This window comes from Mytilus californianus, unplaced genomic scaffold (assembly GCF_021869535.1).
Source record: "Mytilus californianus isolate M0D057914Y unplaced genomic scaffold, xbMytCali1.0.p SCAF_5, whole genome shotgun sequence".
Taxonomy (NCBI): domain Eukaryota; kingdom Metazoa; phylum Mollusca; class Bivalvia; order Mytilida; family Mytilidae; genus Mytilus; species Mytilus californianus.
This window is the reverse complement of record NW_026262701.1, coordinates 103261979-103274453: the sequence shown is the minus strand read 5'-3', so window position 1 is coordinate 103274453 and position 12475 is coordinate 103261979. Positions and strand designations below refer to the sequence as shown.

Below are 12475 nucleotides of genomic sequence, written 5' to 3'. Positions count from 1 at the left end.
TTTCACTTTTTGGTCTTTTGGAAAATGTTGTTTGTGCTGTATTTAGACCCCTCTACCAAGAAATTTGATTTGCATGCACACGTATAAAAATTGCGGTTTTTATCCAACGCAATCATAGGTTTGAACGTTGTTTTCAATTTAGACTTGTATATATATATATATATATATATATATGAGTATTTAAATCCCTCTACCAAGAAATTTGTTTTGCATGCATACGTATAAAAATTGCGGTTTTTATCCAACGCAGTCATAGGTTTGAACGTTGTTTTCAATTTAGACTTGTTTATATATATATATTATATATATATTTAATTCGTCTAAATAACAGTCCAACAATGTTAGATCTGTAAATTTGCGGAAGCCGGATTCGGACTCATGCTACTGACATATCGTGGCGCTAGACCACTCGACCACCTAGGCTCGACAAAATTCAAGCTTTCGGTGGCCGGGTGTTACCTTTCCTCGTCAGTTTTTATCTAGCGTCGTAACACAGTACATGATATATAAGGCATGAAGCTGGAATATTACAGATCAGCTGAATTATCTATCGTAGAGAATCTTACAAATTAATGTCGGATGCAGTCACGGAAATAATTATATTATAAGTACGTCTGAACCAGTGACAACTCTACGACAGATGCTATCAATCGGATCACCAGTGATGGTGATATAAGGCTGAAAAACACATTCTGTATACATAATTTGTCTAAATATATATATATATATATATAACGTTTAGATATTAGTCAACGACCTTACTTACGAGGGCGCTGAATCGTTACGAGTATTGATACCTGAACACAATAAATAAATCATAAACGCCTAAAAAGTGTACAAAACAACATCAATATTAAAAAAAGGAAACATTAAATATAAGTATCTATAAATATTTCGGATAACAGATCTTCTTCATTAGTATGATGATGATGTAAAATTAATCATATCAATCTATTCTGATTTAAACATATAAATCTTTACAGTTATACAATTAAAAACTGAAAAACGCTTATATAATTCTAAAATTTCAAAATGATGACGTAGGTTAAATATTTACAACAGAGACTGCATAGATATGCTTCTAAAAAGAATAGTGATGTGCGATATGAACTTATACAATACTAAAATTTCACAGATGACGAAAGTTAAGTTATCGCAACAGAGACTGCGTAGAAATACATGTAATTGCCAATGAATAGCACTGACCGATTTGAGCTGGTATAATACTAAAATTTCAAATTTAACGACGTTAAAGTAATTACAATCGAAGCTACGTATTTACATATCCCAAATGAATAGCAGTTCGATTTGAGCTGATATAATTTGTAAATTTTAAACTCTGCTTAAGCATACTAATAATAACTTCCTTTTCAACTAGAACAGTTCTAAATCATGATCAGAAAGCTGCTCTAAATAACGTGATTTAGAACTGTTCCCAAGAACGGATTTGCCTCTGGAAGATTAATCCTGGAACTGATCATGACAGTTCTACCTCAAAACAGATTTGGACAGTTATAATATCTTATTCCGACAGGTTTACCTTAGAACAGATTTGGAAAGTTCTATCACAGAACTGATTACTTCAGTTCTACCATATAACCAGTGATAACAATTTTGAACACGTCTACACTAAAACTGATTCTGACAATTCTACCTCAGAACAATTTTTTTGGCAGTTTTAGCTTGCACAGTTACTGACAGTTCGAACTATTGACAGTTATGGACCGTTTTATCCATATAACCGATTATGACAGTTCTATCCTAGAACAGATTTGAAAAGTTCTACACAAGAACTGGTTATGAAAATACACAAAAGCAGTTTTGGACAATTCTAATCTGGATCTGATTCCGGGATTTCAACTTTAGAAAAGTTTGCTCAGTTTTAATCTGAAAATGACCCGGACAGTTCTTCATAAGAACAATTTTTCGCATTCCTATTAAAAATAGTTTGATTCAGGATTTCATGAAAAAAAAATGATTTGTTTCAGAAGGGAAGTGAAAAAAAAATTTGTTTCTACTGAAGATAAGAATAAAAAAAAAATACATTATGTTTCAGAAAGAAAAAAGTCCTGATCCTGTATGCTATTGGAAAAAATAGTTTGTATCTGAAAAAATTTGTGAAAAAAAAATTCGTTCTGAGAAAAATAACATGCCCCCCCCCCCCCCCCCCCCCCCTTAACAAAAGATGGATGGTTGGTTCCCTGGATTTCTGATAAACGGTCTAGATGTATTAACGGGTTACCGAGCGACGGACGGACAGACAGTCAGATGGAGAAAATTACCATATCCCCTTCAGTGTGATGCGCTGATGTATCAAACACTCCCGTGTTCATGTACGCCCAGAAATCCTACATAACATGCATAAGTGGCATTGATATGGTAAAGTAAAAGTATTTTTGTAATACAAAACGTGCAACTCTGAGCATGCCGAAATTAATTTCTGTTCTATTTATAAACATCACCGACATTTAGTTTACACTTGAACCATATCTGTTGATGCCAACATACAGGCAAAAATAAATTCCACTTGTCAGCCCCTTTCTTAGGCTGTTTTTTGTCAAATGTCAGTTATTTTGTATCATACATTTCTTTGCTGGAGCTGATTGACGCCATTTTGAAACTCTACTTAACCTGCGCCAACCCAGGGTTGATGTCGAGTTAACTCGGGTAGTTTCAAAAGGTCAAACTCGATTGTCAGTAGAGTAAACTCGACAGACTCTACTAACCCGAGTTGGACGAATCGAAGTAGGCACCTTTTGCGGATATTTACAACTATATTAGTATTGTGTAATTCTAAGGGAAAATGCTGAAAATTTTAATATTTACGAAATGGGCAGGATGAAATCATCGTGTTTTTAAAAAAAAATGGCCGAAAACTAAAGAAAGCAGGTAAGATAAAAGATGTTTAACCTGAAAATTCAGCCTTCAAGGTGTTTTCTGTATGCGAACAAATCATAAACAACATCTTCTTTTATCTTTATTTCTATTTTGAATTTAGTTATTTTACGATTTTTCGTTATTTTATATAGCAATTATATTACGGTGACCGTTCCGATTTTCAAACTGAAAAGGCCGAACGTTTTTAAAGTAGACAATGTTCATTTGTACACGAACATACGGCAAAAACATGTATAATTCACCTATATGCGAACAAATTGTTGATTTGACTTTGGAATTGGCATATTTGCATTTTTATTTAAAGGCATGTATAATCCTATTGCAATGGCTGTCGTCATGATAAGGTAATATGACCGCTATGCAAATTAGAAAAGTACCCCAAATTTTGCCATATGCTGAGAACTTGACCCCTGTGCAAACTTGACCTATGCTAGCCATAATGTATAAGTCAAAAAGCAGTTTTCAATCACATAATAGTTCTTACCTGATTATTCATCCTACTTTCATTTCCAATGATATTCTCCATTAACATAACATATTTTGTTTATTAGTTCTCTGATATCAATTCGCAGTAATGATGATAAATAAAATTCATATCCTTTCCATTGCAAGATATTTTAACTTGTTGCACTTGTGTCGAACATATTATTCAGAATACTGTTTATTAATTATGTATTAGAGCTTGAGGTAATTAAATAATTGTCGCATTAGTATTGCTTAGGGAATTTGTTTTATTGGTATTTTATAGAACTTCGATGCCTTATTTTCTATGTAAATATTTCGATTATTTATTTCAAAACCATTGTTGCTAAAACTAGCTGAATAGATGAGATGACTTATGCAATCCAGTGAGCGGAACGATTAAAACATTTTCATTTGTTGATACAAAAGTTCTTGGTTAAGATATTAGATTGATTCTTTTCAGCAGATAATTGGAAATTTATCATCTATATAAGCATAATATACCGATGCTTTGAATTTTAAAAGAATATGAAATACAAAAAAAGGTATGTAACAGAGAATGAAAAACGGCATTATCAAATTATAGCATTTCATCAATACACACTGATATTTTGCAAGTAAAAGACATCTCATGTTATTAGTAAACTATTCAGAAAACGGAACAATCAACAATATAAACAACTGAAAAATCAAAAATGGAAGTTACACTAGTACGAAAAACGAACAATTTTAAAATAACATAGAGATCTTAAAACAATTCTTGCAGAAGATCCGACTTCGTTTAGACAGGACATGTACAACCTTATTATCTTTTAACACACAACAATATTACAGTTTGATAATAATCAGGCATAAATCCTGCCGAATAGAAAATTTCTTTAATTCTAGTTTTTCTTATTTTTTTATGCAATAGACTTTGTATAAACAATATCTACTAGACTAAGTATTCGAAAATGAATAAATAAATTTTTCTTTACTTGATGAACATAGAAAAAAGGACTGAGATTAATTCAGTGGCGGGAGAGAATGGCAATTGTGGTATTTAGTTTGTCCAGACAAAGTATTAAAATTGTATACTTACATGCATTGTTGGTGTAGTTTTCTTTCGAAATTTAAGTTCCAGTTTCTTTCGTAACAGATAATAATTTGATCTCCGACGACGGCGACGCATCAGCATTTTGAAATCCCCTTAGTGATTCAATGATTGAATTTTTAATCAATGAATGAAACATTTCGTTATGATAGAAAACATTTATCTTTTAATTAAATCAATAACCTGAACTTAATGTGCATTCGAAGTCAACAAACATAATATGAACGTTGACCTGTAACGACCTTATCCTGCATCATTAACTTTATTATCTACTCAGCATGTTTTTATCTGCTAAGTGTTATGTTATTGCATGTCGGACAATAAACGAATTTTAAACTTAAACTTGACCCTTTAAAAATCTTTATTTTTTATTCTGAATATCATTGACCTTTTCAAATAATGCATGCAAGAATGTCTAGAAGAATTCATCATTACTGTGCAATATATTGTTTGTTACATTGCTTGGATGGTTTAACGTATTGTCTATCACCACTGAAACATACACAATCTAGCTCTTTGAAGTGGTTGTTTTTATATTGTTTCACTGGGACAAATTGCATTACAAGATGCAGTCATGCATCATTTCATTTAGCATCTTTCGAGTGATTTGTTTTTATCATTGATTATAAAGGTGAAGTAAATCACCCGTATGTTGGTGTGTTTACATGTTATGCTCTGTAAAGAAATGGAAATTTTTTTTATTATACAGCTGTTACGGCATGAATGTAGATTTATAGGGCATAATTTGATGATACGAGAATGCTATTTAAGCGATATTACTTAAATCAGACTCCAATATTTTACCAATCAAGTATCTAATAAATAATGATATCCATAATTTAATTTTAAGCAAACTGGGAAAATAACCTTTACTTACATGTACAATATTATAACACAATTGCCATTGATTGAAAAAAGATTACGATCTTGGCCAAATAAGACGACGAAGAAGAAAATGTCGAGGAATTATCAAATTATTCTGAACATTTAAACCGATTTGTTTGTATGTAGTAACTATTATAGAAACCTTTTGACGACAACGCTGGTTACTACATTTCACAAAACCATACAGCTGATTATCACCGCAATAAACAGAACTCAATTTTGTATACACAACTTAGTGGCATCGTTATCAAGGTGAGTGTCATCTAAAATGACGCTTGCAGCTGTCAGGCAATATATCATCAAGGTAAGTGTCATCTAAAATGACGCTTGCAGCTGTCAGGCAATATATCATCAAGGTAAGTGTCATCTAAAATGACGCTTGCAGCTGTCTTGTAATATAAACAATAATTGAAACCTTTTTGAATTTACGGAAAAAAAACAAAAAGATGTGATATGATTGCCAATGAGGCAACACTGCCCCAGAAACCAAATGATGTAGAAACGAGAAACTATTATATAACACTAGACGGCCTTCATCCACGAGCAAACCCATACTGTATAGTTGTAAGATATTAAAGGCCCCAATATGACACAATCTAAAACCGTTAATTAAAACACGAAAACCAACTGTCTGATTTATGTGTACAACATTTGGAATTTACTAAGGATAACACTTATTTAATATAAATCATACACTAGATCTGAGTTACTAATCTCAGACTAGGTGTGTCGATACAACACCAATGTCCCCGAATACAGCCGTATCGTCAAAACTAAACTCCATTTAAGTCATCATTTTACCCTAATGTTCTAAAAATCGGCAAAGATCTGCAAGTATTACAAGAAAGTACAACTCTCACGATTTTTTAAAGAGTAAGGTTCGTAATTCTGTCAAAAGTCAGTAAACTGGAACATAAACGCAAACCTTTTCTGTTACATGAAGTCATCATTATATACATATGTACAACAAATCAGATGAACATCTGCAGGCATAATGAAGAAAAATTCCGGACAATTGTTTGATTTCAGAAGAACGAAGTGGCGTAATGACGGACGGACATAGGCAATAATATAGTCAACATACTGACTGGAGCATTAAAAGGTTCATACACATGACAACGCTATAAGAAACAGTTATTTATTCAAGTACCCTTGAGGTCAATTGAAGAACATATGATTCATTTTTATAAACTTTTTTTCAAAAAAGAAATTTACATGTACCAAAAGGCCTCCATCATGGCACGTGAAAATAAAACGCTTCAATGACCGTTTTATAAAAAAGCAAAAACATTGTTTTATACAATCATGTATTATAAGTGAATATTTTAATCAAAGTAATAAAAATTCAGTAATATATTAAGAATTGTGGTGCTGTTTCGATTTTCACTAGTACTGTTGGAAACAAATATCAAAATTTTAAGAACATGATGTTTATATATAAAATGTATCATTATTCTCTAAAACAGTTAGATATATACAGCTATGTATATATGCATTGATATATGCATTGACTTATTCCAATACATATTACATACATATTAATTCTTTTAAAACGACATACGTTTATGTAATATCACACATATAAATGCTTTAAAATCAATATGTCTTTACATTTATAAAATATAAAAGTATACGAGAAAACAGGACGACCACTGAACAACAACGAACAGCGGAAATATTCTGCTAATATCAACTTTCTCTTTAATAACAAAAGCACATACATGTAGGCAGTTTCCAATAATAACAGTAACATACAGTACACTAAACTTAGTTCCTGTATTTACTTTATTTTGTAAATATTTTGTAAATAGTATTTTATATTGTAATAATATCAACTACATGACAATGGAATAGTCACAAGTGATAAGCTTAGGAGGTGTACTCCACTATAGAATTATAAACTATATATGGATAATAAACAAATTGTTATGAATTAAAAACAAGTTCAATAGATAAAGGTATAATAAGAGTAAAAGCATATCAAAACATGCGCAAACCGTTTCCTTTAAACATAACAGGACAACAGACCGTACCAGATAAAATCTTTTGGAGGCAACATTATATTATGGTCTTCAAATGCACCATTAATATCACCTTTCCTATTTGTAAATAAATTATCAGTAGGTGCTTGTCTAATCGTTCTTCGATCTAAGTTGTTCTAAAGTAGGACAGCGGATGTTGTTAAGGAATCTTTATATGAAAGAGTATACATTTGCGACAAGAGAGTTACGTGAATGAGGAGCATTGGAGCATAAACTATTATACAAGAGCGAAAGTTTTCTTTATTCCGGATTTGTAAATCTTGTGTTGCAGTGAACAATGGGAAAAGTACCCGTTTCAAAAATAATACGCTGAATAAAATAATTGTGACTTTTTGTATTTACATTCAATTGCATTTTATCTTTAAAATTAAATGTTATTCTATTATTTCACGTGTTATTCTTAAAATATAAACATAACAAGTATATCCTTTTGAAATATGATCTTCAATATTTTAGGAGATAGCTCTACATTTGTCTTTACGACTCTCTCATTCGAAGACTTTTTAAAATTTGATTCGTGTTATATGGCTGTTACAGTTTAGTAGATTCTTCAGGTGTCGCTGACCTTGCCCGCGTCGGTCGTCTTGGTGTCTCGTCGTAGCTTCCTATCGAGTCAACGTCCGAAAAACCCGAATGTCTGTCATCATCTTCTGTTCTTAAGATACTTGACCCATCTTCAGATTTTAATGTAAATGTTTCATGCTCAGTTTTTCCTGATGGTTTCCGTTTAGACAAAGGAGGAGTTTCTTGGCCTGCAGCTTGTGATACATCAAAAACATATGCCCTGTGTCTCTCATGCCAACGTTTCTGTCGAAGCTTTTCTTTACGACGTTTCTTTTCAATTTCCTAATAAATACAATAAAACCCCATTTGATTAAGATCCTGACATTTTACTAGTAAACGCCACTGAAATATGAAGAATGCATGTATGTGAAGATGTAGAATGAAGGTCTAGATCACCGAGACAAACTATATAACAAATTCCAGTGTATAATCAAGATATGCAAACAAATAAACAGACAACTTGGAAAAGGATAATATGATGGCTTGGTATTCTATCATCTTTTTAAAAAAAAAAAAATTTATCTGCGAAATTGTTACAACTAACTTGAGAATAATAAAGTATTATCTACTTTAAAAAAAATCATTAGCATATTGTGTAAATTATAGGTCGAAATATAACAAGAAATTTAAAACTATGTAAAGTAGCTTTTTTAAACTATCATATGAACTGCAGGCAAATCAAAAGTGAGAAAAATCTGTGAACTAGGAGAATGGTGGGTTTTTTTAATATAAAATACCTCTTCCATTTGCTTTCTATGAATCATAGCGACTTTGGATAGCACTTCTTCAAGTTTAGCATCATTTGCGTCGTCATCGGCACTTGCTAAACATAAAGCTCTGTTCATTGGAAAGAAATCGAAGTTTTCCTTTTTCCACTGAGATGAAAAATAAACAATATACAAACAACATCCGTTAATGAGTAGTGTTTAAAGTACTGATAAAACGTATCATAAGCACATATCGTTTTTAAGACATCCCGATATCATATTATCAATATTGTGTGTGTAATGCTGTTTCATTTATTATAATCTGTTTTAGTTCACGTTAAACGTCAACATTAATCAAATCCTGCATTTCAAAATATCTGACAAAGGCTAAAAAAAAAGCTTGCACGGCAAACTGATGCTCCCGAACTGCACATTTAAAGAGGGAACACATTATTATTTCAAGGTTTTAAGCTATTTGTATCCTCGGAGCGACAAATAAACAAGTACTATAGTTGCCAACTTTCCACCTGAATAACTTCGTTACAAATCAATGTTTGATACAACTTCAGTAGGTGACCTTTTCATAAGACATGTTGATCCCAAAATCTTGAGGCTTTATCTTCTATTTGTACAAGTTTCATTCTGATCAAAAGAGTGAAATTAAGTTACCATCCGGAAACCATTTCTCAAAAGAAAAAAAATATACTTTTGTAACAGTAACCTTCACCTTTCACCTAATGTCTTCAAAATCAATATTTCTTTCTTTTTTTCCCGTATATTTTCCTTCTGTATAAATTTCATTCCAATCAAGGTAGGGATACTAATGAAACCACCGAGAAATCATTTGATTCGGATAAGTGGACGGACGGACGGACTAAGCGATAACAATAGTCTCCAGAATGTTTTTGTGAGAGCATAAAAAGAAAGACTGTGTGTTTTCCCTCCTTTCCTCGTGTCCTACTGAAAATGTCTTCCTTTAGTTGTTTCATTGATCTAGTGAAACGTACATTACTACATTTACTTTTAAAGGTTCTAATACGATAAATAGTAAACGGTGAGTCACAACTGATGTTCTGATTAGAACTCAGTATTATAAAGTTACCTGTATTTGATAACAAAGTCAAAACATTACGTCAGACACCAATTGGCGACATTCACGGAGAATTTTTCTTGGAACGCTGCTTAATTTCCACGTTTACAGTAAATACTTAAACGGCATAACTGTAATTGTACAACTAAATAGTGGTGTATCAGGCTAACCTATTAAATATACTGGCAGGTTAATAGTTTTAATATGATGTTAAATTGTTATATAATTACCAGTGCGGCCACAAAAAGTTCCAGCGCAGTATAATCCGATGGTTTGATATTGTCTAGATGTATAAAGAACAAAATGTATGCCCACATGCTATGTTCGTGCCCTACATGGTACTGAAATCCCTAAAATTAAAAATAAACCTTTTAATTTAACCAATTTAATAATAATTTACGCATTGAATAGTTATCTAAATGGTGATTATACAGATTGCAATAGAAGTACTGGGATTTTTTTTTCTTAAAAGGTAAATGAAATAAAGGGAATTCCAACTTGAAAAATCAGATCGTATTTTCAGTATACAGGGAGCAATTGAAAACATTCAAATAACACCTTTTCTGATGTGAATAAATTTTGGAATGATTTTAATTGTGTTTACCTTTCCAGTATGTTCAAAATCATAGCTGTTCCTACTACATATAAAACAACATTCCCTCATATCTGACTCAGCACGCCACTGAAAAGAAATAAAGTACTAATCTATTTCGAGTTGCCTTTATCTCAAACTTTTATACGGTTTCTTTTAATATTAGGAACTAGCTGGTCAAAAGGTTAAACTTAAGTGTTTTGTTTATAATATAAAAGTGTAAAAAAACGATTACTAATTTCAAATATATTTTGTAATGAATGTCAATTTTGTATAAAATCATCTGTGTAACCCCACCTATTACTGGGATTCATATTCGAAATTTTGAATATAAATTATATAGGAAATTATTCTTAATTCTCCCGGACACTTTAATAATGAACAGACCTAAAACATTTATTAGCTCTCTGTTCCTAATGAGCTACTCAATTATCATGAATCTCCATCAATTCTTACTTGGTTGACTAGGAAACAATGTATCAATGTGATTTTTGTGATTTCAGTAAGTAAAACATAATATCATGTTTAAACAAATTGCCTCACTTATGATAGAAATTGAAATGAATTAAAAACAAAAAAATCCGAAAACATTTTACGTTGAATTGCTTTATCTTATATTTATTTAAACACAACTTTTTGGAACTTTTGGTACAGTTTGTGTATGGATTATTGTATGAGTTATATAAAACAATTAAATGATTCTTTCTTAAGTGTTATGTAGTACTTTCCACACCAACACGTATTTGTTATGATTACCTTTAAATCCCGTAGTTCTGAAAAGGTATCCACAATTATACCAAATATAATATTTAGACCAATTGTTGTGATAAATATAAAGAAAGACACGTGATACAAAACGAGTGGCCAAAAGTGAGCAAAATCTCCATGACGATCATCTGACTGCGATACAGACTGAAAAAAAATTAAGACAAAATTCACAAAATAGTATGCATTTTAAGATTTTATTGCATAATAAATATAAAATTGTACCGCTTTTTTGTACTCTATTGCATTCTCGGAATTAGGTAATTCTTACAATATACACATAAAGACAAACATAGCAATATGTTTAAAGACATGTTTGCATGTATTTCGATATTGAATGAACATCCTTTACCGCGAAGGACTGTGAACAGAAAACTAAGAAACGATGCAGTATAAGTAAGGACTATGCTACTCCATCAGTAACGTTATACTGTCGGTTTTTTCACTTAAGATTTTGTATTGTACCTTTGGTATCTCCTGTGTTTTTTATGCTAACTTTTGTGAGATGAAATAGGATAATGCTTTATATACAATTCCGTTAATTAGAAAAATGGAAAGTGATGTTCATTGCCATTCTTAGAAATTTATTAACTAAAAGGAGTTCGTGTTACAAAAGTTATTGTTTTGTTTGTACCACATATTTTCAAATTGATATGCTCATTCCAAGCCTTGCGTTTGCAATCAATTTTTAGTCCGAGAGGTGCTGACAAAAAAGATATATTATCAAGACTCTTAATAATAAAGCTGAAATCATATCTTCAAATTTAACCTTATTATGATGACATTTCCTCACTAAAGTGAATTTTGAATAACATCATCACGACTGTACCATTAGTGGAGAAACAGGTACCACATAATTCACTTCTGATTTTGTAAAGGGTTCGTTCTGTTTTTAATTCAGTTTCCTTGTTTGTAATATTTGTATTTGTCAATGTCAGTTCTGTTTCTTTACATTAAGGCAACAGTAGCTTACCTATGTTCAAATTTCATTAATCGAAGAAGAAGGAAAAAGAAGGCAACATACAAACAAAACTGAGGGAATCGCATGAACTCCAAAAGGAGCGAGACTGGTTGCGTCTTTAGGGTAAGCGTCTCCTGCTCTCATGATTCACCCGCCTTGCGAATCCACATTCCGTTAAAATGTCACAATCGGTAAAATTACAGATTAGACGACTATTTTGGCATCTAAAGATCTAACTGGTTTACTTTCCGTCACCGAGAGTATCACCAGCTCAGTAGTCAGTACTTTGGTAATGAAATGAATTAAAACAAACTTTTCTAAAATTGTCCGTTTATAATTTTTTAAATTATGAAGAAGCTACGTTTTCAACTTCACCAGGCACAGTTGACCTTAGACGGATTTAACCTTTTGAGTCC

General features: G+C 31.7%; 2 protein-coding genes across 2 annotated transcripts in view; both read right to left on the bottom strand.

The window, feature by feature from the left end:
• Positions 1-4524, bottom strand: part of LOC127700407 (inositol 1,4,5-trisphosphate receptor type 2-like) — a 162621-nt gene extending 158097 nt beyond the window's left edge. The window contains exon 1 of the mRNA XM_052203853.1: positions 4442-4524. Coding sequence (XP_052059813.1) covers positions 4442-4447 — 6 coding nt within the window. The 5' untranslated portion in view covers positions 4448-4524. The remainder of the gene's footprint in view (positions 1-4441) is intronic.
• Positions 4525-6485: 1961 nt separating this feature from the next.
• The window catches only part of LOC127702843 (inositol 1,4,5-trisphosphate receptor type 2-like), a 112979-nt gene continuing 106989 nt past the window's right edge, over positions 6486-12475 (bottom strand). The window contains exons 67-71 of the mRNA XM_052207147.1: positions 11090-11245; positions 10346-10423; positions 9972-10091; positions 8682-8819; positions 6486-8226 (exon numbers count right to left, since the gene is read on the bottom strand). Of these exons, the coding sequence (XP_052063107.1) occupies positions 7912-8226; positions 8682-8819; positions 9972-10091; positions 10346-10423; positions 11090-11245 (807 nt within the window). The 3' untranslated portion in view covers positions 6486-7911. The remainder of the gene's footprint in view (positions 8227-8681; positions 8820-9971; positions 10092-10345; positions 10424-11089; positions 11246-12475) is intronic.